Source organism: Cygnus atratus, chromosome 4, assembly GCF_013377495.2.
Source record: "Cygnus atratus isolate AKBS03 ecotype Queensland, Australia chromosome 4, CAtr_DNAZoo_HiC_assembly, whole genome shotgun sequence".
Taxonomy (NCBI): domain Eukaryota; kingdom Metazoa; phylum Chordata; class Aves; order Anseriformes; family Anatidae; genus Cygnus; species Cygnus atratus.
Genome location: NC_066365.1, coordinates 24,537,533 through 24,561,417, shown reverse-complemented (window position 1 = coordinate 24,561,417; position 23,885 = coordinate 24,537,533). Strand labels below are relative to the sequence as shown.

The 23,885-nt window shown below is 34.3% G+C and overlaps 1 protein-coding gene across 1 annotated transcript in view; it reads right to left on the bottom strand.

Annotated features, from left to right (window-relative positions):
- The window catches only part of GLRA3 (glycine receptor alpha 3), a gene marked incomplete at its 5' end in the record, with an annotated part of 64,793 nt that extends 46,260 nt beyond the window's left edge, over positions 1–18,533 (bottom strand). Inside the window, 2 exons of the mRNA XM_035557920.2 lie at positions 13,121–13,188; positions 18,392–18,533. Coding sequence (XP_035413813.2) covers positions 13,121–13,188; positions 18,392–18,533 — 210 coding nt within the window. The remainder of the gene's footprint in view (positions 1–13,120; positions 13,189–18,391) is intronic.
- Positions 18,534–23,885: the final 5,352 nt, after the last annotated feature.

Genomic DNA, 23,885 nt, shown 5'->3' with positions numbered 1-23,885 from the left:
CTTTGTCATTCAACCCACAGCTTAAAAAGAAGAATATAGGCAGTAGTTTCTGTAAGGAATCCTTGATTATTAGCATGTAACTTCCTTCTCTTTACTATAAAACATTCAAGATCTGTTGAATTCAACAGTGTTCCACAAAATCTACTTATTTTCCATAGGCTTTAGGATGGAAACATTACAAAATAGACAGGTTTAGTTAATTTTTTTTGTTTGTTTGCCTGTTTTTTTGGTTTATTATTAGTAGCAATGGACAGATTTAAGTTTATGTTCTCATAAATAATTGTCATATCAAAAGTCAAAACATCTAGGTTGTTTACTTTTTAAAAAAAATTAACACAGTACTAAACTGCTGTGTAATAACCTTGGTCACAGCTCCTATTGTGTCTTCATTTCTTAATGGAAGTTGCATGTCCCCAACTCCTAACGCATTATACTAAAATCACATTTTGCAACTTTTTGCTGTAACTGGGGTTATAAGCTTCAGCTCAGAGGCTTTTAAAATGTTTACACTTTCAAGCAGCTGTATAAGGGGTTAGATGAAAAAGGACATGACAATTACATGAACAAACATCATGGTCTAAAACTCTGTCTTTGTTGATCTTTGCCGTGTTCTCAGTTTTAAATATATATATATATGTGTATATATATATATATATTTTTTTTTCTTCTGCAGACAAATGATGTGTCCCTGAAGATGTTTTTGCTCCAACACCAGAAGGTATTTTTTTGCCATATTAAAAGTTGAGTTTTTCTGAGATGATTCATTTGCCGATGACTTTTTGGTGCTACATATTCTGTGTTGTTATTAATTTATATTATACATTAGCACTTAGAATATGACTGGTTTCAATGACTGAGTGAATAACAGTAGAAATCTTCACTGAAAATATTTATAATCATCCTGGTTTTAACCTCCCCAGGGAAATAAAAAGGACCAAAGAGGAATTTGGGAATTCTGTACTAAATTTCCCCTCAGTCTTCCAACTGTTGGGTGCTAAATATGGCATTGTCTAAAGTAAGGTAAAAAGGGCAAAATAAATGGTAAAGCTGAACTAGCTTAAGTCCAGAAGCTTAACTACAGATACATATCTCTAACTTTAAACAAAATTTGTTAGATATGTGTCATCTTTAAATGTATTGATAGGCATGATGTGCACCAAGAATTCTGTCAGGAAAATCATGTTGTTTTAGAGGTTCTACACTGATGTCATAGCAACACATAAATGTTAATGTGGAGTTGAACTAGTTGTACTAGTACTGGGGAGAAGGGGAACAATCTGTCTACACAAAGACATCTAACAGCACTTGAAAACCCCTAAGATATTCCCCCTTTTATCTGATGGTTCAGAAAGATGCACGTCTTCTGTAATCCTATGGTATGTCCACCAGTCCTAGGGACTTACAGGGATTATTAAGGCCATTTCAAAAATCACTAAATGCACTTAGGCCACTAAATAGAACGTGAAAAGACACAAACTGCATTCAGTATCCATTTACTAATCTGCTCCTTTCATGAAGAAATTACCTTTGCGAAAAAGTGTATGTCGTTCTAGATGAGTAGCAAGGGAGAAGGATTAGATATTGAAAGAGTAGACTCACTGCTGATGAGACATGTCAAGTTCACAGGCTTCCACTAGATCCATGGAAGGGGAAGGAAGTGGAGGAGAACCATTGATGAGCCAATCCTAATCATATATTCATAGATCTCAAATACCCTCAAATATGAACAATCATACCAGAACAGTCACAGACAAAAATCTGAAACATTTTGCTTCTATTTTGCTAACCTAAATTTATGTGTTCAGTTTTATGAAGCTGTAGAGTAGCCAACTTCATAACATTGTACACAAAAATAAAGAAAAATATTGTAAAATAAAGAACTAATAAAGACTGCCTAGAAATTTGAAATTTTTGGTATTCTATTCCCTCAATCCTACTAAGAGTCAAGTAGCTAAATCCTCATTCAATTTAAATCTCTCAAAGAAGATAGAGCAACTGAAGAGGAGATTGTGAGAGATCCCACATATTGTAGCATGCAATGTTTATAACTGAAAGCAGTCTACAAATCTTCTTCTTTAACTAATCCTGTTATGCCAATAAATTAGCTTTCATATGTTTCAATAAGATTACTTTTGAAAATCTATTAACTCAAAAAGAAATCTGCTCAATAGAAGATCAGACAATGTAAATGCTTGTTTTCTTAAGCAAGGGAATAAATTGAGATTTGCTAGAAGTGCTTTTGAGAGTTACTGTTCTGTCATTAAAAAAGGTAAAGAAATAATGGTGAATACATCCTTTTTCCAAGTGATGTGTATTCAGTACATTTGTTTTTAATTCACCTTCAATATCTTCTTGATTGTGATAAAGTATTTGATCAATATCTGTTCACACTGGCTCACAGTCTCTGACAGGAATTGCCCTGAGGAGGCAGTCAGCTATTTTTTTTTTTTTGCTGGGGGGAAGATTGGTAGTAAATTTGCCCCTAGGGTTTGATAACGTTTTGTCGGTGCTTGCCAGTTGGGAACTTTCTAAACTGTGGAGAAGGCTACAGCTGTGGAGAGCTGAATCCTGTTAGCTTCCATGTGTTGAAAGCATTGGATGAAGGAGCTGAAAAAGGTAAATCCTCTGCAAGCTGGAGCAGTAGAAGCAAAGGAGCAGAGAAGACTGTGAGGTAGGATTAGCTGCAGTCTGGAGAGATCGAGTAAGATGGGAATCCCTAGATTCCTATCTAGAGACATCCATCTTGTGAATCCAGATGGAAGGTGGCCCTTCCTGTGTAAAATAATTAACTAGCTGAAGGGAGAAAGGAAACTGTTTTGGGAATGAGAGAAGATACAACCCCCAACTTCTGTGCTGTATGAGGTGAACGGGACTGCTAGGACTACATGATAAGTGAGACAGATTCTGAAGTCGTAAGGATTATTTTGCACCATTGAGTAAACCAAACTGTCTCAGAGAGGCTGAGTTTTAGTACTGCATAAATTGGCAATAGAATTTAGGAGGATTAAAAAAAATAAGATCTAGCACCATAGTTGTAATGCCAATAATGACACAGGGAGGAGCATGTCAGTAAAATATGCATATCAGCCCAAATCTTGCTGTGATCATATTGGCACTTAGAAAAAAATGGTCTGGATCACATTTTTATAGCACCTCTTGTTCTGCCAACTGTTAATGACAACGACATGTGTTAGCACACTGTGTATTCTATTTGGAAAAGAAGAAAAGTCATAAAGACTATGTAGAAAACATTCCTACAAGTTTGTTGAATACATTGTATTACTTTACTGTTGAATTGTAAAGTATTATAAAATGGCTTGAACTTTTTGGGATATTATTTAGGCTATGTTTTTGCACTGTGGGTATGATATATATAAAAAAATCTGAGTGCACAGCTTTTTCATGCTGTGATTACTTTGGCTATTGTAATTAAAAATTCACACCCAGAGTGCATGAAGTACCAAGTATTCAAAATAAAATGAGTATGTGAGAGTGGAACTGAATTTTTAAATGATGCCAGAATAACTCAAACTTATTCATGGAAAAGAATTTCAAAGATAATGCTTCGTGTAAAGTGTTTACACTGGAGAGCTTTTCCAGCACACACATACTACTTAAGAATAGAAATTAGCAAAATATGGCAATCCAAAAATCCCTTATTTTCTTAATTCAAGTTCATTTTAAAGTAATTTTAAAGTTAATATAGCTTTTGTTTCTGTAAACAAAGTGTTAGTAAATTGCAGGCTCATGCAAAAAATGAGGGAGAAGCTTGTATTAGGATAGTAATACAAAGGACTTATGGACTTAACTTATGGACTTAACTCCTATTAGAGTTAATGGGAGGCAAAGTCAAAATCCCCATATATCATGATAAGATTAATTTCCATTACCAAAATACACATTGTGAGGCATCAAGGCATTTATAGTCAAGAAGCTTTAAAAATATTTTATTTTGGCCTGGTCTCTCACTACTTTTTTTTATTATTTTTTTTTAACGTAGTCTTTACTTTGGTACGTGTCCTTACAAATCAAACAAATGTCGTGAGTGTTACACAAACATAGCCTTGGTGGAATGAATTGTCTTGTACTATTACAACAAAATAAAAAACTTTATAAACAGCCTACCTCATACAGCGTGAGTGGAGCTATGTAGGGATGCCTTAATCTTATTTTCACAGGTCCTGAGATTTTCCACAGCAGTGACTGAAATTAGTTATCTTCACAGCTTTGTCTGGATAATGTAATTACTAGATGCAGGATATGGACTTTTAGCAGCAGCAAGCCTAACAGCTACTATTCAAACAGATTGAAATGACAATTATAGAAATATACAAGTAACAGAGAAAATATTGGAGGGGATGGAGTAATGCTTTCACAGTGCAGTAGTGCTGCTAAAGTCATAGTTTTTCCTTAAGTGAAAAGAGCAATCAGAGAAAAGAGAATCAAAGGAAGCAAGGATAGGTTAAGAGGTAACAGGAGGTGTGAACTTTTCTTCAGCATTTCTAGAACAAGATCAGATGGGTGCAGGTAAACATGGGATCTTAAAAAAATAGGCTAAAGGCTAAGTAAAGTCTCCCTTGACATGAGGAGATAGAGATTCTGGAGGAACCTCTCATGAGGGTTGGCATGTGAAAAAAACTTTTGGGTTTTAGACAGCATTTGAACAGATGAATGGGATTATAAAGCTAAATTGTCTGCAGCAGCAAGGGCCTGCACTGATGATCCAAGTGGTCCTTTCCAGTCCTTTGTTCCTACTAACTGCAGTATGTGTCTATAGGGAAATAGAAAATTTGATCTTTCTGCATTATACAAAGTGTTTTGTAAAATTGTAAAATTGAACATTTGTTCAAATGGATCAGAGAGAATGAGCAATGTATTTCTGTGGTATGTCTGGAAGAGCTGATTATAATACCTATCTTGGTAAATATTTATCTATTTTAGGTAAAACAGATCAATTACAGGAGAGATTTGGAGAGCCGGAACATGATTTTCCTGTGCTTGGAGTACTAAGACCACTGCAGGCCTAGATTCACTCTTCTGCAAGTGAAGTAAAAATAGGTGAAGCTAGTTTTCCTTATTGTAAACAAGGACTTAAGAAAACATGGCTCAGTATACAAGTGTAAGGCTATCACTGCTGCCAATTCCCTACACCTGTGAAACAAACTCTGGCTGACTCATTCTAACACATTTACAGATCTGGGACATGAAGTTGGTATAGATGGTTGTACACCTGATTTGAATTTCTTCAAGGACTAAGAAGTCAAAGCAGCAGATACTGTGTGCATCTGGTGGTAGCTGACGAGAGATGTGAATTTTGTGGATGCTGAGCTTGAATGAGTGGATACAGATGCTCGATTTTCAGCACTAGCTAGAGGTAGTGGAGTATTTTTGAGGTTTTGTGTGACAACTAGGACTATAAGATACTAGTTGCTTTTCATGACGAATCTTGGGGATTTTATTCAGTGTTCAACATTCTGCTGGTGCTGTTGTTAGTTAATGAAAATATTTGTTGATTTATGTATCAGCAAAGAGTGCCAATGTTCAAGTATCATGTTTTAGTCTTCTGTCAAACTGAATGACAAAAATCTGCTACGGTTTAGGAAAGCAAAGATTGTCAGTGCTTACTTTTTAAAAATCTTTATGATGCAGTTCTCTTCAAATAATTTCACTTACATGTGTGGAATTACATCTTCAGGCACCATAAAAATAGGATCAGCTTTGAAATGAGAAAACCTGTTGTAAGTCTTCACCTGCAGCTTCAGTACATGAAATCAGAGTGCCTGTCTTCTACATATATCAGAGTCTGCAGAAACACAGTTCTTGCATGTTGGGAAACATGAAATATTACCTCTTCTCTGTTGGCATTAATACAGTTCTGTCTGGAATCCTTGACAGTACCACACAGGTCTGAAATTGGTTATAAGTCACTCTTATGGATGGGTATTAAGATTCAGATGATCTGTTTATATCAGTAGGGAAAGTTAAAAAAACAAAAAAGCCAGCAGTATTTATTTCTGACTCATATTTATTCTCTGTATTGCATTAAGATCCCATTGAATTTCAATTCCAAGTTCCACGAAACATTACGGAACTTGGCTGTGTCTCAGCCACCAATCCTTGGGATAAATACGAAACCTACTCCAATTCATCTTCTTCCAGAATAATCTAGAAACAAATTGCATGTGGGTCACAACCGTAAAAATGAATCCAGCTTAATCAAATCAAAACAACTGAAATGGCAATCTTAGTATTTAATTGTGGAAACCTTCTGGTATATTATGCTTCTAAATTCTGTTTCTAAGGTATCTGTTTTCGCAAAAGTACTATGTATGCCTTTATTCTCCTTATGCCCATTACACGGCTGCTGTCAGTGCAAATACTTGTTTGAACGTATGCTTCCTTGTAGATACTTCTTATGATATTTTCACAGCTATGGCTTATTCATGCACAGAATATAATTGTTTTCAGTTCTTGCATCATTTGTAAATTTCCATTAGTACTGAAGATGCACACCAGCAACTGAATTGGGTCCTCTATGGCAGTACTTTCATCTAAAGCTATCAAAAATGTACATGGTATTTTCAATCTACTTTTCATCATTACAATATCATCTATTCTAGACTGTAACTTCACAGTCACTATGGAGATGCTAAGTTCATGAAATTACTTCCTTTCATAAGGAAATTTCACTTCCTCATAAACCACTGAAAGATTATTGAGAAAGGGCAGGTTTTGAGACCTGAAAACAAGGCCTTGCTGTTTTCCACTGTTTTCTAAGACAAATGAACTCTGCTATTAGGTTCAATTGCAATTTATCTCCAGAGCATTCAGCAGAATGTGGCCTCAGGATGCTATCTGAAATAAACCTGTCACTTGGACTTGAGTTGGTTTGCTGCTGTTGTATGGTGACAAACACCTTAACTGACAGTTGATCTCTATAAAGGCAAGATTATATGTTCATTTTTTACTGACATGTCTCTTCATAGTTTAAATTTCTGTTTTCCTGTACATCCATGTTGAATAGACTGGTTTTCAAAAAATGTGAAATATGTGGAAATCATCTCTGTAACTAAACCTGTTTTTCGAATAACGTGTTTGCACTCTACTAGCCAAGGAATGAACACTACTTCTCCCTAATAACTCCCGGAAGGTTTGCTTTTGAAAACAGTTTAAAAGCCATTGGCTTGAGGGGTTAGGGAAAGAAGCCTGCCACCAGCTTCTGCAAAGGCCATAAATTCCAGCAAAAGCAAAGCTTCTGTCCCTTTTTAGAAATCAATTTAATCAACCATTTTTGCTAGTCCAAACATATACCAAACCAAACAATCAAAGATATTTTCTTCAGAGAAAAGACCATTTGCTGCTCGAATTCCTGGAATTTAGTTATGGAATGATCCAACACAAATTCTATCTATTATTTTTATACTGAATCATTTATAAATCTTCAAAGGAAGCAAAATGTAAAAATTGACAATTCCTTTATTTTTTCAGTCATAAAAGGAGCTGAAAAGGCTAGAGTTATTTTCTGAGGAAAAAAAACCAAAACACTATAGATGCCAGGAGTAGAGGAGTTTATACAGGGGTATAGTTATTTCATAACACAGCAAGAAAACATTAGGAAAAGGTGTGGAATAGAACAATCATTCTCATAACCTTCCCAGAGGTCAGGAAATAAAACACAGTACAACTATTTCTCCTCATTTCCAAAAGTTTGGGTAAGGATGATTTTCAGTATTTGTAGGGAACCAGATTTTTCCAGATTTGGAAATTCACCTAGTGGTACCTGATAACCTGTGTGTGCAGTATCATCTGTACTGGCCCTTTCTGTGTAGCCATATCCAACCCATCCTACTGCTGCACCGTCTAAGTCAGTTTATATCAGTAAATCAGATACTGGACCCTCATATTTGTATGCACAGCTCCAACTGGTCTTGTTAATAAACTAGTCCTGTACCACTGCATACTGTTTTTCCATTTTCAATCACCGTGCACCCTTGATACCCTAATTTAATTGATAAGCCTCAACCCAACCTTTTGCCCTACGCTGCGAGTTAGGAAGCACATCCAGGGTTGCAAAATATGCCTTTTTTGTTGCTGTTGTTGTTGGTTTTTGTTTGTTTTGTTTTGTTTTGTTCCTGGAACTTCAAATGTTTTGTAGCCAAGAAGCCTGTGGGATAAGTAGCAAATTCCACCCCCCTTTCAGGCACACTACTATAGTTGCCTTTTATAGAATTTCCATAGATTATGGAAAATATTTGCTGCATCCAGGGACAGCAGATATGATGCCATCTAGTTAGAATGCAGGTTCAGCAAGGGGATTTGCATGCATTAGTCTGGTCATGTAACAAACTGGACAGCTGCAGACCTGGCAGAACTTGAAAGATGTCATGTTCTCCTGACTCCATGACCTAGGCTCAGAATCCTAGAAGGAAGTTCATGATAAAAGGAAGGATGCTAAATAACTCACCTTCAGTCCATACAAGAACAATCTCTTGATTTGATAGAATCAAGTCAACAATCATTGCCTTGATAGAAGGGAGTTAACCATCAAATATGGTGAAAAATAAGTTTTTGTTTTTGTTGTTGTAATTTCAAAACTGTGAGGTAGTTTTTATTACATACTCACTCACCTGCAATAAAAATTGTGCAAAGTAGATTCTTCTGCCAATCACTTCAGTATTAACACATTACTATATCCATTACACAGAAACTTTCAATGTATTTTCACCAAAGGAAGGCATATATTTCATCATATTTGAGATAATAAACTAAGTGATTTATTTTAGAAAAAGTATTTGGTAAAACATCATCATTAAGCTTTGCAATGTATCCAAGTGAACATGTTTCAAGTACTCTGTTTAAAGATGACCTAGAGCAGGTACAACAGAATATAAAGAGAAATGTTCACTTGATGAAAGATGAAGAAATTCAAGAGCTGTGACTCATGAAAGGAGAGTGATCATAATGGCTTAAAAATGGGTTAATTTTAGTTGAAGGCACGCTTTATTTGTATATGTAAGATAATCTCATTATTACTGGGAGAACAGAAAGGTATGTCACCTGCTTCTTGACAACATTCAGGATAACACGTCTTTTCAGGCTGAGTCAAGAATACCCATCAGCAGAAATGTGGCAGGAACAGATAACAGACATATGCTTTTTAACACACTAATTGTCTGCACTGATGTCATTTGCCATTAGGTGTCTCAGTGTGTCCCTTTCAATTCAGTTTTAGAACATGCCCCATACGAAGCATGTTAACACATACTTAGTAAATATTGCTGTACTTCTGCATTAAGATCAACGTGTTGCTGATTTTAAATCTTAGAAAATCTTAAGGAATTTGGTCAGTCATATTTACTAGAATCAAAGCAGGCTTTTTTATGTGCTACTATCTGTCCCAAAGCCTAAGTAAGTGTTCTGTAGTCATTGCTTCATGTATTCAGTATTTTGTCTCTGAATATTTGCAGCTTAAAATGTTGCCATTGAAATGTTGCCATTGAAATTATTCTCATCCTATAAGACTGAACAATATCTTCTATTTTCCTTTGGTAACTGCCAGCAGTATATATTAACACTGCTTTTACCAATTAGGAAATCTCTTTGCATTAGACTATACAGTGCAAAGTGAAATGGAGCACAGCTCGAGCTACAAAGAGAAACTCTGTAAGGCACTTTTGAGGGTGTTGTGATAAAAGCTGAAATTTAAATTCCAGTGCACTAATAAGAGAATTATATGGTTTCTTGTAGGATTTGGTTTCCATATTGCCAATATGCATCTAATTTTACATGAACAAACTAACTGATAGGTTTCTCAGATTTTTAAAGTTGTATGCTTAGATATTTCATCATTCATCTTAAATTAAAAACTTCAGCTACTAATTTAGTGCTATCATGTAAAAAAAGGTCATCTTATTCTAGGCTTCCACATGTTGTTAATATTCTGCTATTCTTTAAGATTTCTAAATCTGTAGGTGAAAAAAACAATAGTACCAACAAGTGAAAAACGGACTGGACCTATTCATTTATATGTGCAAAAGAGTAAAAATTCATTTGGCTAGAGAATGAGTGTGAAATTCTCCCTTTATGAATATAATTGAGACAGACATATACATATACATACTATCATTTGGCTCAATAACATAGAAAAATTGGCAAGGCTGGACCCTTGTACGTAGCACTGGTGAGATCACACCTCAAATACTATGTTTAGTTTTGGGCCGCTCACTATAATGATATTGAGTTGTTGAGCGTGTGCTCAACAGAAAAGCAATGAAGCTGGTGAAGGGACTAGAATACAAGTGTTATGAGGAGTGGCTGAGGGTACTGGGGTTGTTTAGTCTGGAGAAGAGGACGCTGAGGGGAGACCTCATTGCTCTCTACAGCTTTGTGAAGGAAGGTTGCAGGAGCAATAGGGAGAGAAGAAATGGCCTCAAGTTATGCCAGAGGAGGCTTAGATTGGATATTAGGAAGTATTTCTTCACTGAGAGAGTGGTCAAGCATTGGAACAGGCTGCCCAGGGAAGTGGTAGAGACACCATTCCTGGAGGTATTTAAGAAATGTGGATGGGGCATTTAAGGACATGGTTTAGTGATGGGATTCGGTTGATGGTTGGACTTTGTGATCTTGAAGATCTTTTCCAACCTAGACGGTTCTATGATTCTATAGTTATAAGAGATGTTGACTATGAAAGGTTGTTTAAAGAGAAAATGTAATAACCGTAACTTAGACTTTTAAGGAGCTGAAATAACTGTGAAACAAAAAGAAATAAAGGAAGAACCAATTTAAAGGTGTAAGTCACATTAAGCTTCCTCAGTAAATGGATGTGGATGGGTTCAAGAGAATTCTTGAAGTAAAGCTGATTCCTGCTGCACACTGTAAGATCGCATTGCACACTGACAAGCTCTTTTTTTTTTTTTTTTAAAATATTTTAAAAACCGATGTTATGCATAACTGAGGCAGCAGAGGGAGCTCAGAGATTTTGGTCATCAGTGAGCAAAACAGTGAAATTACACTGCAAAGAACAATTATGTCAACAGTGAAGGGCAGGGGCTGATGTACTCTGTCTTCTTTAAAACTAATACACTATATGCATATCCAATTATTCCGTTGCTAGTTTTAAATACCATAGAGACATCAAGGTACCACTTACTGGCCAGGTCATGTTTTGCACTTCTTACTTATTTAAGCTCTTTTTTTTATAGCTTGGGAAAAAAAAAAAAAGGTATTTCTACAGAATATAAGTCCTTTCTGAGACTAATAAGTTGTTCTAATAAGTTGATCAATGTGTAAAGATTTAGAATAAATACTAATATATAGGTATCTGAATTTTAAGGATTACAGTAAATAGCAATTGGTAAAATAGTGATAATAGGTAAAATACTGAACTGCAGTGAACTGATATTTGTTCAAGAATGCAGAGATCCAATTTTTAAAATAATACAAGTTGTTTTTAATTTATTAAAACTATTTATTTATTTATGCTATTTATTAATTTATTTATACTAAGTGGTACTGAAAATAAATGTTTATTTATTTATTTATTTACAGAAAATATACTTGAGATGTGAACTGAAATATCCTCATCTCAAACTCAGGACAATTTTTTTAGTGGTAGCAACTTCAGTAATAAAAATATCCTTTTTAGAGTGATCTTTTTGCTGGATCTTTTTACTTTGCTGACCCCATGCTCAAGCCATTAAAAAGTAGCTGTGGAATGCTATTCTAATCATGTGGGCATTGTTTAATCTTCTGATCAAACCTGAATAAATCTCCTTGGACACCATGTCAATCTGGGATTTGCAGTCTGACAAGGGACCCAAGCTGAAATACAAATTAAAGTAATTTTCTACCTGGAAAAAATTGCCTTCCTCTCTCAGTATCATCTACCACTATATTGTATGGCATGTAAAGATCAGGCAGCTCTGGATATCACTTTTGATAGAGAAGACCTATATATTTCAATATCAGAATTCATTGGATTAAATTCCTATATAAGGCTCCTTGGTTACATTTAAACTTTTCATTTTTGCTCTTACTGGTAAATCAGAAAAATGGCTTTTGGTTAGTATTATTCTTGTATCTTTTTTATTATTTTTATTTATTTTTTAATCTTCTTGGCTAAATCAATCTTTTTTTGGCCTGTGTTCTGTCATTCCAAGTATATTTCCTGATCCCTGAAATTGAAATTGTTGAGATTTCAGAGCATTTGCCATATTTGGATCTTACAGACTCCCACAGTTCTTCCATCATTTCTCTATATCTTAACCCAGTCTGACCCCAAATTACTTTATAACTATTTTCTAATATGTTTATTTGCCTTTCCTTAAAATATGTGAGGCAATTGTATGGAGAAAGAACCTATATAACTTCTCTCTCACCAACTTGTAATGGGTAAATTTGGGCTCCAAGTTATTAACAGATATGTTTCACCTGTTACATAGAATTGTCTAAGTTGTTCTTGTCAGTTCATAGCTCAATATTTAGTTTTGCTGTCTTCAGACTTTGACTTCTCAGTCTCCTTATGTCCTTCAAATCTCCAGTCTTTTTATTCTCTATCTTTTGCCTTTCTTTAATAGACAAATTTTAAGTATATTTACCAAAGGTCTGCAGTCCACTTATATTTACCCCACTCATAGAATTCATAATTAAATTTTATACACCAGTTAATCGTTTTAGTTATTGTATTATCTCTCTATACTAGTTCTATAAAAGAACTTATTTATAAGTATACATCCCCATATGCACTGTATGTAAAGAATTGTAAAAATATAATTAACAAAATAACTTAATGAATGGGCCTTTTGAGGTTAGAAAAGTGGAACACTAGAAACTAGTACCTATCTAATTGAAAATAATGAATTCACTACAACTATTAAATAAGACTTATGGATAACTGAAAAGGAAAACATTGCTTTATTTTTAAATGTGTGTTTGATAGTACGATGATGGATTTTCTGTTACAAAAAATCAATTGCTAAATTAAATGTTCTCACTTTCTGTTTGCAGAAGAGGATTTCCTTCTTTATTTATTTCCATTTGAAGAGAAGTCTTAGCTTGCTTTTAACTTCATTAAATATCTTTAACTTGAACTTTAAACATTGTTTGAGGTAAAATATCTTACCATGGTTGTCTCTGCAATGGATCCAAAGCTGTTTATAAATATGTTGCATGTGACATTAACTGGAGGACCTGCAAAAGGAAAATAAAACACCAGACAATGTTTCAGCATCAATCCTTGTTGAGTGACTGTAAAATATATTAACATACTAAACTATTATGAAACAATGTTTGTTGACTTAGGAGGAAATAATGCTGTATTCAAAACTAATATAATGCAAAAAATTGAATGGTTTCTAGTAAGTAATAGATTTTCCCTTTCAGTTCTTCTTCTCAAAGGTACACTACTTGACTAGCCAGTTCATTATGAATTTGCATGGAGGATTCTATATCTTAAAAAAAAAAAAAAGAAAGAGAGAGAGAGAGAGAATATTTAAAAGAATATTTAATTTGAAATGTATAGCCAAAAGTATTTTTATGTGTTTTTTCAGTGAAAAATGTATGCTACTTTTCACAACAATTAGAGGAAAAGTGACCTTTTCCACTAAAGGCAGCTGTTACTTTTAACATTATCTGTCATCACTGGAAACGAAAATACATTATTGCTGCTCTTATCTCTACTGCTGACAGGAACAAATGTGGATAAGAAAGAATGACTTAGATTCTATTCTCATTTCTCTTAAATCCACAGAATGGTTAAGAATCCATTTAAGCTGAATTTTCTGTTACCATGGGTCTTCAGCCAACTGTTCTGCCTTATCTTTCATTTGTGAAGCATCAGTAGTGGCAGAGTAGTCATTATGATAACTGAACAATGAACTGTCTCTTCATGGAAAAGGTTTTAAATTACTTCCCTGCAAGTCTCTGTGAAAATGGCATTGCGCTATAGCATGCTAATTTCTCCATTATTTCTTATCGGTTTAAGTCTAGGTACAATGGAAACAAGGTCTTTCCATCATATCGTTCTTCTGTCACCCTCCTGCACCTTGATATTCTTATATCAACAATTCAGTTTGGCATTGGAGATGTTAGTTTAGCTTTCTAGTTATAAGCAACCATTAATAATGAAAGATCCATACCTGGAATTTAAAGACTGGTGTTGCAAACACTTATGTAATATTTATTTTTTAGAGTCACTGAAGTAATAGGCTGCTCTGCCACTGTTTGTGCTTTACAACTATAAAAATTTAATGTGACCAATGAACCTGATATTAAATATTTGAAGAATAAGAACATTCATTAAAAATTCTGCCAACAGGACAAAACTTTGAACGTCCAGCTTTCTTTCCTCAGGGCAATAATTGTTTTGAAGTACTGTATGGGAATTACAACAAAACATCATTGCATGTACTTCAGTCATTGTAATACACAAGACTACATATAAAGTAGAATTCTCAGATAAAAAGGTATCACTCTGCAGTCTCTTTGGCACTACAGTCATTTTGATACTTGGTTAATTATTCAAAACAGTTGAGCAAATCCTATACTTAGAATTCAGTAAAAGCTTGCTATGGACAATATATGGAAAAAACTGAAAAAGATCAAAAGAAATGGAAAAAAAAAAACAGGAGAGATGAACAAGGGGAGAGGCACTAAAAACTATCAGGGAGAAAATTGTATCTCCTGGTAGTGTCAGACAATTTGTTTGCAAAGCTTTACTTTCTGACACTTCCATGTTGTAGTACTTGTCATTTATTTTTAATTTGATATGATATTATCTTGCTTAAAGTAGTACAATAGAACTACTAGTGCACTAATATTACACTTTACTAACACTACAGTGTTACTACAGTAAAGTGTAAATTTGCTTCATCAATATTCATAATTGCTTTTATAAAGAAAAAATAAATAAATAAATTGATACAACACTGATGCTTAATTTCAAAAGCAGCCTTACAAAAAGACAGGTAATAGCTAGTTAAAAAGAGGATAAAAAGAAGCTACAAGCAGCTTGGAAGTGGTTTAGAGATTACTTAAAGATACTGTGCTCAGAGTAAAAATGAACCTCCTAAAACATGGTCAAATAGAAGCATAAATGAAGCTGTTAAACCTGGAATTCAGGTTCAAACATATGAACCTAGGCGAGTAAAATATAAATTAAAGGCAGGTCAAAAAAATAAAAGTAGAGCTGAAGCTTAGTAGAGACAGAAAAGCTAAAAGTGATAACTATTTTTAAGGCATTAAAAATAGAATACTGCCAAGACTGGAAGGTGAAGTCGAGGGATGATTAAGATACAGAGGTATCCATGAAAAACAAGAGCAGAAAAACTAAATTAAGTCCTTGGAGCAGCATTTGTATTCTATTGCTAGCATTGTCAAATACTGAGCCATTCTGATGGAAGATTTTGTATGAGGACTGTAGGATTTCCTACGAAGAAAGGTTTGAGAGAGCTGGGGCTTTTCAGCCTAAGCAGAAGGCTCCAGGGTGACCTCATTGCGGCTTTTCAGTACTTAAAGGGGATTTACAAAAAAGATGGAGATCAACTCTTTGCTCAATCAGATAATGACAAGACAAGGGGAAACGGTTTTAAACTAAAAGAGGGGAGATTTAGATTAGGCACTGGGAAGAAATACGTAGAGGGTGGTGAGGCACTGGAACGGGTTGTCCAGAGAGGCTGTGGATGCCCCATCCCGGGAGGTGTTCAAGACCAGGTTAGATGAGGCCCTGAGCAACCTGATTTAGTGGGTGGTGTCCCTGCCTATGGCAGGGGGGTTGGAACTCGATGGCCTTTAAAGTCCCTTCCAATCCGAGCCATTCTATGATTCTATGATTTTTGTATTTCAACATTGGAGACCAAAAGAACCGGAACAAACTGACAGCCTGAGGTGATATTAAGCCAGCCATTATAAAAACTGTTGCAACATTGTAAGTTGAAAGTTGAAATAGTAATTACTGTTAGCTATCACCTGTGTCAATTTTGTTATCAATAGAAAGAAGTGTGTATCACTTCCGGCTATAATTTGAATTAAAGAAGAAAAAAGGTTTCTGAGGATGATGGTGGATGACATTAACAATAAGCATTATCCCTGTAAACCTTAACTCTATACCAGCCAAATGGGTAGAAATTATGAGAAATGTTATAATTAATAGATTACTGGATTATTTCTAGTAATTCTATTACTAGAATTATTCTATTAATTAATAGAATAAAAAATTATTATTTTAGCTGCAATAGCATCTCTCAGATCTACTGAAGATCTCTGAAAGAGCTGGTAAGCATGTGGACAAAGGCAATCTAATTAATTAAATATTTAGTTATAGCTTAAATTAATCAAAATAGTTTATTCAGATTTTCGAGTACTTCATAACTTGATCTTTTGTCAAAGGCTTTTTAAGGATATTAGTCTCGGCAAAATGAGAGAAATGAGGTCTGCTTATAGATCTTTTGTTTTAAAATAATTTAATGGTAGGAGTAGAAAGCTATTTTTAAAATTATGAGGTGATTGTTAATGAGTTCCCCTATAGATCTGAACTGTATCATTGTAGTTCAGTATTAATGACCTAGAAAAGAAAGGCACTATAATTCTGGTATTTTGTGTAGTTGTATGCAAAGCTGAATGCAAGGAGTTGCAGAAAGGTCAAAATAAAGAGCTATCAAGGTATAAATGTTTGATGAAATTCAGTGTCAGTCAAATGGAAAACAATCCTTACTGTGCATTTGTACTGATGGGATCCAAATTAATGATTTCCATGCAGGAAAGAGAGTATAGATTCATTATGGATGGTTCTCTGAAAGTATTCTCTTCAGATATCATTAAAGATAGGAAAATACAAATAAATATGTCAAAAAATGGACTGCCATATAAATAGATCATGAACTTCCATCTTAAATACTTCAAAATATTTTTCCACCTCAAAGGGAGAAAATTAGGGAGAAAAGAGGTGTCAAGAAGGCAACCAAGGATGTCAAACTCTATGAGCTGCTGCCACACAAAACCAGCATAAGCAAGACAGCACTCCTAGCATTGGAAAAGGAATATGGTAGGGAGCAATATATAAGTACAAAAATCTGTAAAGATCAAAAAGATGTGAATTTCCTCCATTTCTTAATAAGTCACATGGCAACAAAATAAAATAGTCACCAAATTCAAAGCAAAGGAAAAAAAAAAAGTTAATTTGCACAATTGCAAAACATCACAATTTTATTGCCATAAAATATGGAAAAGGCCAAAAGTATGTCCTGACTTAAGTAGTTCCTAAATTAATGATTGCTGAATACTGTTTGGCAATATCAAGGCAAGGAACACTTCACACTTTCCTACACAAAACCCAGAGTAGGATAAACATCTTGCTATAGTTTTGATTTACTAGAAATAAAACTATTTTGAAACTGGAACAAACATTTTACAAGAGTTTTTCATTTCTGTTTTATTTCATACCTAAACGAATGCAAATATTATTCTCTATTCTATTCTTTCTATTGAACAAGAATAGATATGCAAAATTCCTTATTCAGAAGTACAGCACTCAGACAAAAGGTATAATTTTGTGTTATTGACCAAGTTTAATCATGACAAAAGATGTTAAAAATCTTGTCTACATAGAACTTTTATTGACAGAACAAATGATTGTCTGAGATCTCTTATTAGGTCTGTTTCTTTAAAACAGTTGCCAAATTAAAAACTCAACAAAGCAAAAAGTTCCAGTATTTGTTCTAGAACTAATAAAACTAACCAGAAAGTGGCAAAGTCACTTAAGGAGATACTTATTCTTAGCGATAGATCTGAATCATTGTGGGCAGATTTGTTCAAACTGCATAGCTGTCTAGAAGATTTAGAATGTTAACTTTTTGAAAAAGAACAATGTCAAATTAGGTTTTGTCTCTTTAAATTTCATTAGTTATAAAACAATGCTCTAAGTCTTTTGAATTATACATTCAAGAATATTGCGAATATTGCATATTCACTATTCTCTAAACCATCTGCCTGTTCTTCACTGTAGCCCCATCAGAAGATTGTGTCTGCATTGTGTCCATGACAAACTCCAAAATCTGATCCACAAATCAACTACTAAGCTGTAAATTCCTCATTTTTAAGCATTTTTTTTTAGGACTTCAGGAGACTCAAAGAGAGAGAAAAAACTGCTGTGCGTAGACTTTGCCTGGAGGCTTATTTTGCTCTGCACAGTGTTACTTTAGGATAAACTGCAGTTTGCATGCTAATAGAGCAGATTAATACTGAAATAAACCATCATAGCAAAGAAAAGCAAAGAAATGCACTTTTTTTTTTTTTTTTTTCCAATTAGAGTATATTTCTTGGCTTCATATTTATTCCAGAAACTGCAGTTTTGTGACAAGAAATACTGAATTACTTAGAAGTGTAGGTTTGAAATTACCTTTGAAATTTGGTCTTATTCTTGCATCGTAGCCCGACATCCTACCCATTAGCTTATCCAGGAAATCAGATGGCGACATTGGCATGCTACGAGATCTTGCACTGTCTGTTTCCTTTGTGGCTACCAAGCTAAGAACCAGGAAAAAGACAAAGAAAATAACAACAACAACACACACACACACAAAACACATAAAACAACAAAATGTTTTGTAAGAAATTTTGTTAGGAAAATTTTCATTTTGCAGAGTCAATCACTTTGCTTATTATTGTATGAACAGGAAAACAGCAAATCTAAGATTGCCTTTCATGCTAGTTTAAGCTCCAAAAATAGTAGTAGCAAATAAATGGAAACAGTAAGTTCTCTTTCTATCTGTCATTTTATATGCAAATTTTATTTTCATAAACTGCATACTCTGTTATCCCTTCCTCAGAACTTCTGGAAATTAATAACACTTTCAGTCAACAGTTATGGATACATTATCACAGAGTTAAAAAATAATAGATAAGTAGCTACGCATGTGGAATGTCATAGTTTGGAGCCTACTTTAAGATTGGTCTGTTTAACTGGGAGTAATGTAATATGAGCCTAGATCAGAAAAAAATATTGTAAAGATCTTTCATAGAAGAGTACTACCACCATCATTTTTTCTTCAGAGAATGTTTTATACTTGTACATAAAACAACATATCAAACAGTCCCATGGCAAATGGTATTTTTTAACATTGTCTTAGAGGTTCATATTCTATTAAAACAAAAATGACTGCTAAAAAAATACTGAAGGAACTATCTTAGGGCAAAATTTTCATCTCAGGGCCACATGGAAAATGTCATCTCCTATATCCTCCTCTCCATATGTATGCAGAACTCCCACTGACGTTCTAAAGTGTGTTCTGCACATGTCAAGAGAGAAGAATATCAGCACTGCGATCAGCCATGTGGACCTGAAAAAAAGGTCTTTATTGTTGTGGAACTCTTACTCAACTGCTGGCCAACACATTATAAAAACAGTAGTCAGTAAATATACATATGAATAAATTTGTGAGTAACATTGTGATATACAGTGCAACTAAAATCATTCCTTGGAGAATGGCTTTGGAGTCTGAAAAAAAGATATAAAGAAATTCTGATCGTTGTGCTGATTTCCAGTCAAAACTCTGTTGCAAAAGGATGTGAATCTATTCTACTTACCCCATTCATTGTCTCCTAATAATGCCAATTCATTCTTTTAGAGGTACTTAAATATGCCTTTGTTTAGAGATAGACACAGGAAATAATATAAAACCTTTAGGATTTTTCTAAGTCATGAAAAATTTATGCTGATCTTTGCTTGTTAACAATGTATGGAGTTCCAAAATGGTAAAAAATCCATACAGGTATGTGTGTATGAAGATGTCATGGTAAGGGCAGACTGGGAATGCCATTTTTTTTCCTCCAAAAACTACATTACTTTGGACATGGGAAGTTACAGTTTTTATGGCAATTTCCGTCTAGAGGGGCTACCAAAAAATCTGTCTTGAAATTAGATATTTGCATTTAATATCATAAATCTAAAATTATTTCATATTAAGTATGACAAATTTGGACACTCACAGAACACGTACATAGAAACCTCTAGAATGCTGTGGTTTACTTAAATTTTAATTGAAAAATGCAATGAAGTCTTTTAATTGTGATATTAACTAAAATTAGTTAAATAAAAATTTCTCTGCTTCTAGTGAACTCTAAATCTAATGTGGAATCTGCTCTATGTGTAAGTTGATTTGCATATTTCTACTTTGTAAATTTCTAATTTGTTATGCATTTCTAAATTGTTCTGAGTACTTTGTTATCTCTTTCAGTATTATCTTTCAGTAAAAATGCTTCTATAGTCTCCTTTAGTAGCTAACCTCGTTCTTTATTTCTTTGTGTAGCTGAAGAATGTATCCCCTTTTTAATCAAGGAAATACTTAACTATTCCTATTCTAGTGCAATTTGAAATTACTGTTTCATATTCTGTTCTTATTGGCCTCTGACATCATTTTCACTAACAAATATTCTGAATGGATCTAGTTTATCACAGTATGGCAACTTGTAGTCATTCATATTTCTTTAAAAGTTTATATGTGTTTATAAAGCAAATAAAACATGAAAGCCTAACTACACCTACTTTGCTGGATTGTATCTTTGCAGTGGAGAATCAAGAAACTGTGTGTATATATATATATCATATATGTACATATATAGAGATATGGACACCTGGATTTGTGTCTTATGCTCTTGCATAAGAAAGCTGTATTTCTATATATGAACACACACATATATATCTATTTATGTGGTAGAATCACAGAATCATAGATTGGCTTGGGTTGGAAAGGACCGTAATGATCATCTAATTCCAACCTTGGAATGGGCAGGGACGCATGATATTTCTATTCTGGAGATAAATTCTCCAGAATATGAATGTAGAAAGGTTGTTACCTTTAATATTGATCACTTTATCTGATTGGAGATCTGTTTGTTTGTTCTTTTCCTCTTCTCTGATTTTTTTCTAAATCATTCTGATGTTGCTTTTAAAGTCTACCATGGAATAGAGTACTTTGAAATTAAGGTAACTAATGCTGAATAGGAAATATAGTCATTGCTGTGACTACAGATTTTTTCAAAGTAGCATTTACTTTTGTGTCATATGGTAGCATCACTAATTTTTGTTAGAATTAGTCAGTTAAAAGCCTCATAGTATCTGGAATAATTTTATTGCCTGCTTCTGAAAGCAATATATTCAGCATAATTAATAAATACTGTAGAAGTAAGTTTTATTTTAGAAATTAGCTGTAATTTTTAATTAAATATTTCTTCAAGTATTTTATGTTTTTCTCAGCCCAGTGTGCTATTGACAAAAAACTGGTTGAGCACTGCAGAATTCTACCTTGTTCAAAGTCCCTTTAATAGAAAAACTGCAGATAATACTTTCGTCTATCTGAGCTGCATTGTGGAACACTCTTCTAGTTAAAAAGAGTCAAGTAATATAGGTAATACAGTGAAGCTTGAGTAAGGCAGTGGATTTTTAGGAAGGCCTTTGTGTCAAAATACTGGTCCTCTGTATATAAATTATCATGAAAATGATTCTACATGGTAAAGATTCTTCAGTTCTGTTGTACACAGCCTGTGAAAAATAAGCTTCTGGCTAAGTGGCTACAGAAAGTTACACTCTTTTCATAAAGCACAAATTTAGCTTCTTTTAGTTGTAATGCACATAGCCTTTCTCTTCACTACACTCAACTATTAATGGCTTTGTGCACATCCAGAGGGAATTTACACTGACCTGTTGCATTTTTTTAAAATAATTTTGTGCGTGTGTTTTCCAAGAGGCAGAATTATAAGAATTTAGTATCAGCAAAACTTTCATCATGTGGTGCATTCAGAACTAAGCTCCAATAGACTTGTGGTTAACATAAAATTATTGTGCAACTTCAAATTACTGAGAAGGAAAGCTCTACACTATTGTTCACAGGCAGAGACAGTGAATGTTCACCATTGCAAAAGTCTTTTATTGGAGAAAGATTATTACTTCCCACTTTTCACCTTACTGAATGTGTCCTGAACACCTTTACTTTGTAAACTAAACTGGGCTAAACAATTGCAAAGAAAATTGATAGTTAAACTAGTGGGCAAATATAAAGAAAAATAGAAAATATTACCAAATAATGTATTTGAAAAATAATTTGTGACCAACTGAATTAAGACCATCAAAAGTTAGGGTAAGAATATTAGCTCCAGATAAGCTGCTCTACAAAACCAGGCATGAACAGAAAATTAGAACCACCAGGACTATAATTACTCCCATCTTTGGTCTATTCAGCCCCTTATATCAGTGTTCATCTACAATCTGAAGAGAGATGAGCTTTGCATCGTGCCTTGAAGATTGTCGGGTTGGAAATTCATAGACAGAAATAGGAAAACATCCAGAATTCACAGGTCTGTGACAAGTACATGAGTCGTATTTGGGCCAGAAACTGTTAGGTCAAACTGAGTACATTTACAGTGGGACAAAAATGTTACTCAGATAGTAAGAAACATTCTGGCTCAGCCAAGACATCTCTGTATCAGCACCCACATCCTAAATACTAGACAAATGGCTACTGTAGGGAATTGTAGTAAGAATTATGTTCAGCACTGCCATCTATGATCTAGAAATAAAATAGAAAATCATTGATAGTTTAAGAATCACACACACACATAAAATGATGGAGTTAAATACTGATGAGTGCAAGGAAATAAAATGATTTCTTAAGTTCAGACCATTTAAGTAGAACAGTTTAAAATAGAAAAGGAGGACATTTGCACGTATATGAATTTGGAATGTGGACAGAGTTGGACAAAGCAGTGCATCTGAAGGATTCAGAATTCACGTTGAACAATTCAGTACTGCCATGGTAAAGTTCTCACTGCACTACTGTGCTATCCAACAGTGTGGAAAAATTGAAAGTGTGCAGGAGCATGAAGGTCAATTATTATTTCATATGATATTAATGAGACCAGTTCTGGGACATTGCACCGGATTCTGTGTCCAAGTTTTAACAGGATATTAAAGCATTAGGAAAAGTACTGAACAAAGCCACTAAAACATGATCTGAGATTTAGGGAAATTTCCTTACAGTAAGAGATTTTAGGAGTTCAATCTGTTTAGTTTATCAAAAAGAGGATTGAAAAGTAACATGACTAAAGTGTTCAAATACCTCCAAGGGGCAGAAAATGTTGGACATTTAATATAAAGAAGAAAGGCAGAATAATCAATGACAGGCAAATTCAAATGGGAATTTAGGTACACAGTTTGAATAGTAAAGGCAACAGTAGATGAAGCTGTAACACACAAGTACAGTATGGCTTTATGAAAGAAGCAATTTAGCAAAATTTAAATTACTGCTTTTCATGTACGTTAGTGAAAAGGAATGAAAAGGAATATATAGAAGAGCAGGCTAAATTCAGAGTTGACATTACAAGTCTCATGCAGAAAAGGCAATCTTCAGATTGCCAAAAGACACACTATGGAGTTGAAGAGATTAAGGAAAGCAAGCAACGGGAATAATTCAAAGTAGAAAATAGTGTCTTCTCAGGGTCCTACCCTGGCGCTGGGTTGCAGGCTTGCAGGTGCTGGTACTGTAACCTGTAATCTGGGGTGTAGGTTACATGGGGTAATGCTGGCCCATTTTCTAAATTTCCTTTCACAGCTGGATATTTGACTTACCCAGCATTTGTATGACACCACCTCCCTGCTCAGTTTAGAATTAAGCCCCAGAAAGGAAAATGGACTTGAGCTGCTCATAAACTACAGCCATCTTAAAAGTCAGAGATTGACCACTGCTAGGAAAAAATGTGCTACTGTTCTATTTGTGATGTGCACCTGCAAAGAGGAAGGAATTTTAAGGTAGATAATATCATTGTCATGAAAGCAAATGAATATGGAGTGGCCAGGGATAAATTTAGATTGTAAATTAAAACTCTTCCAACGAAACACT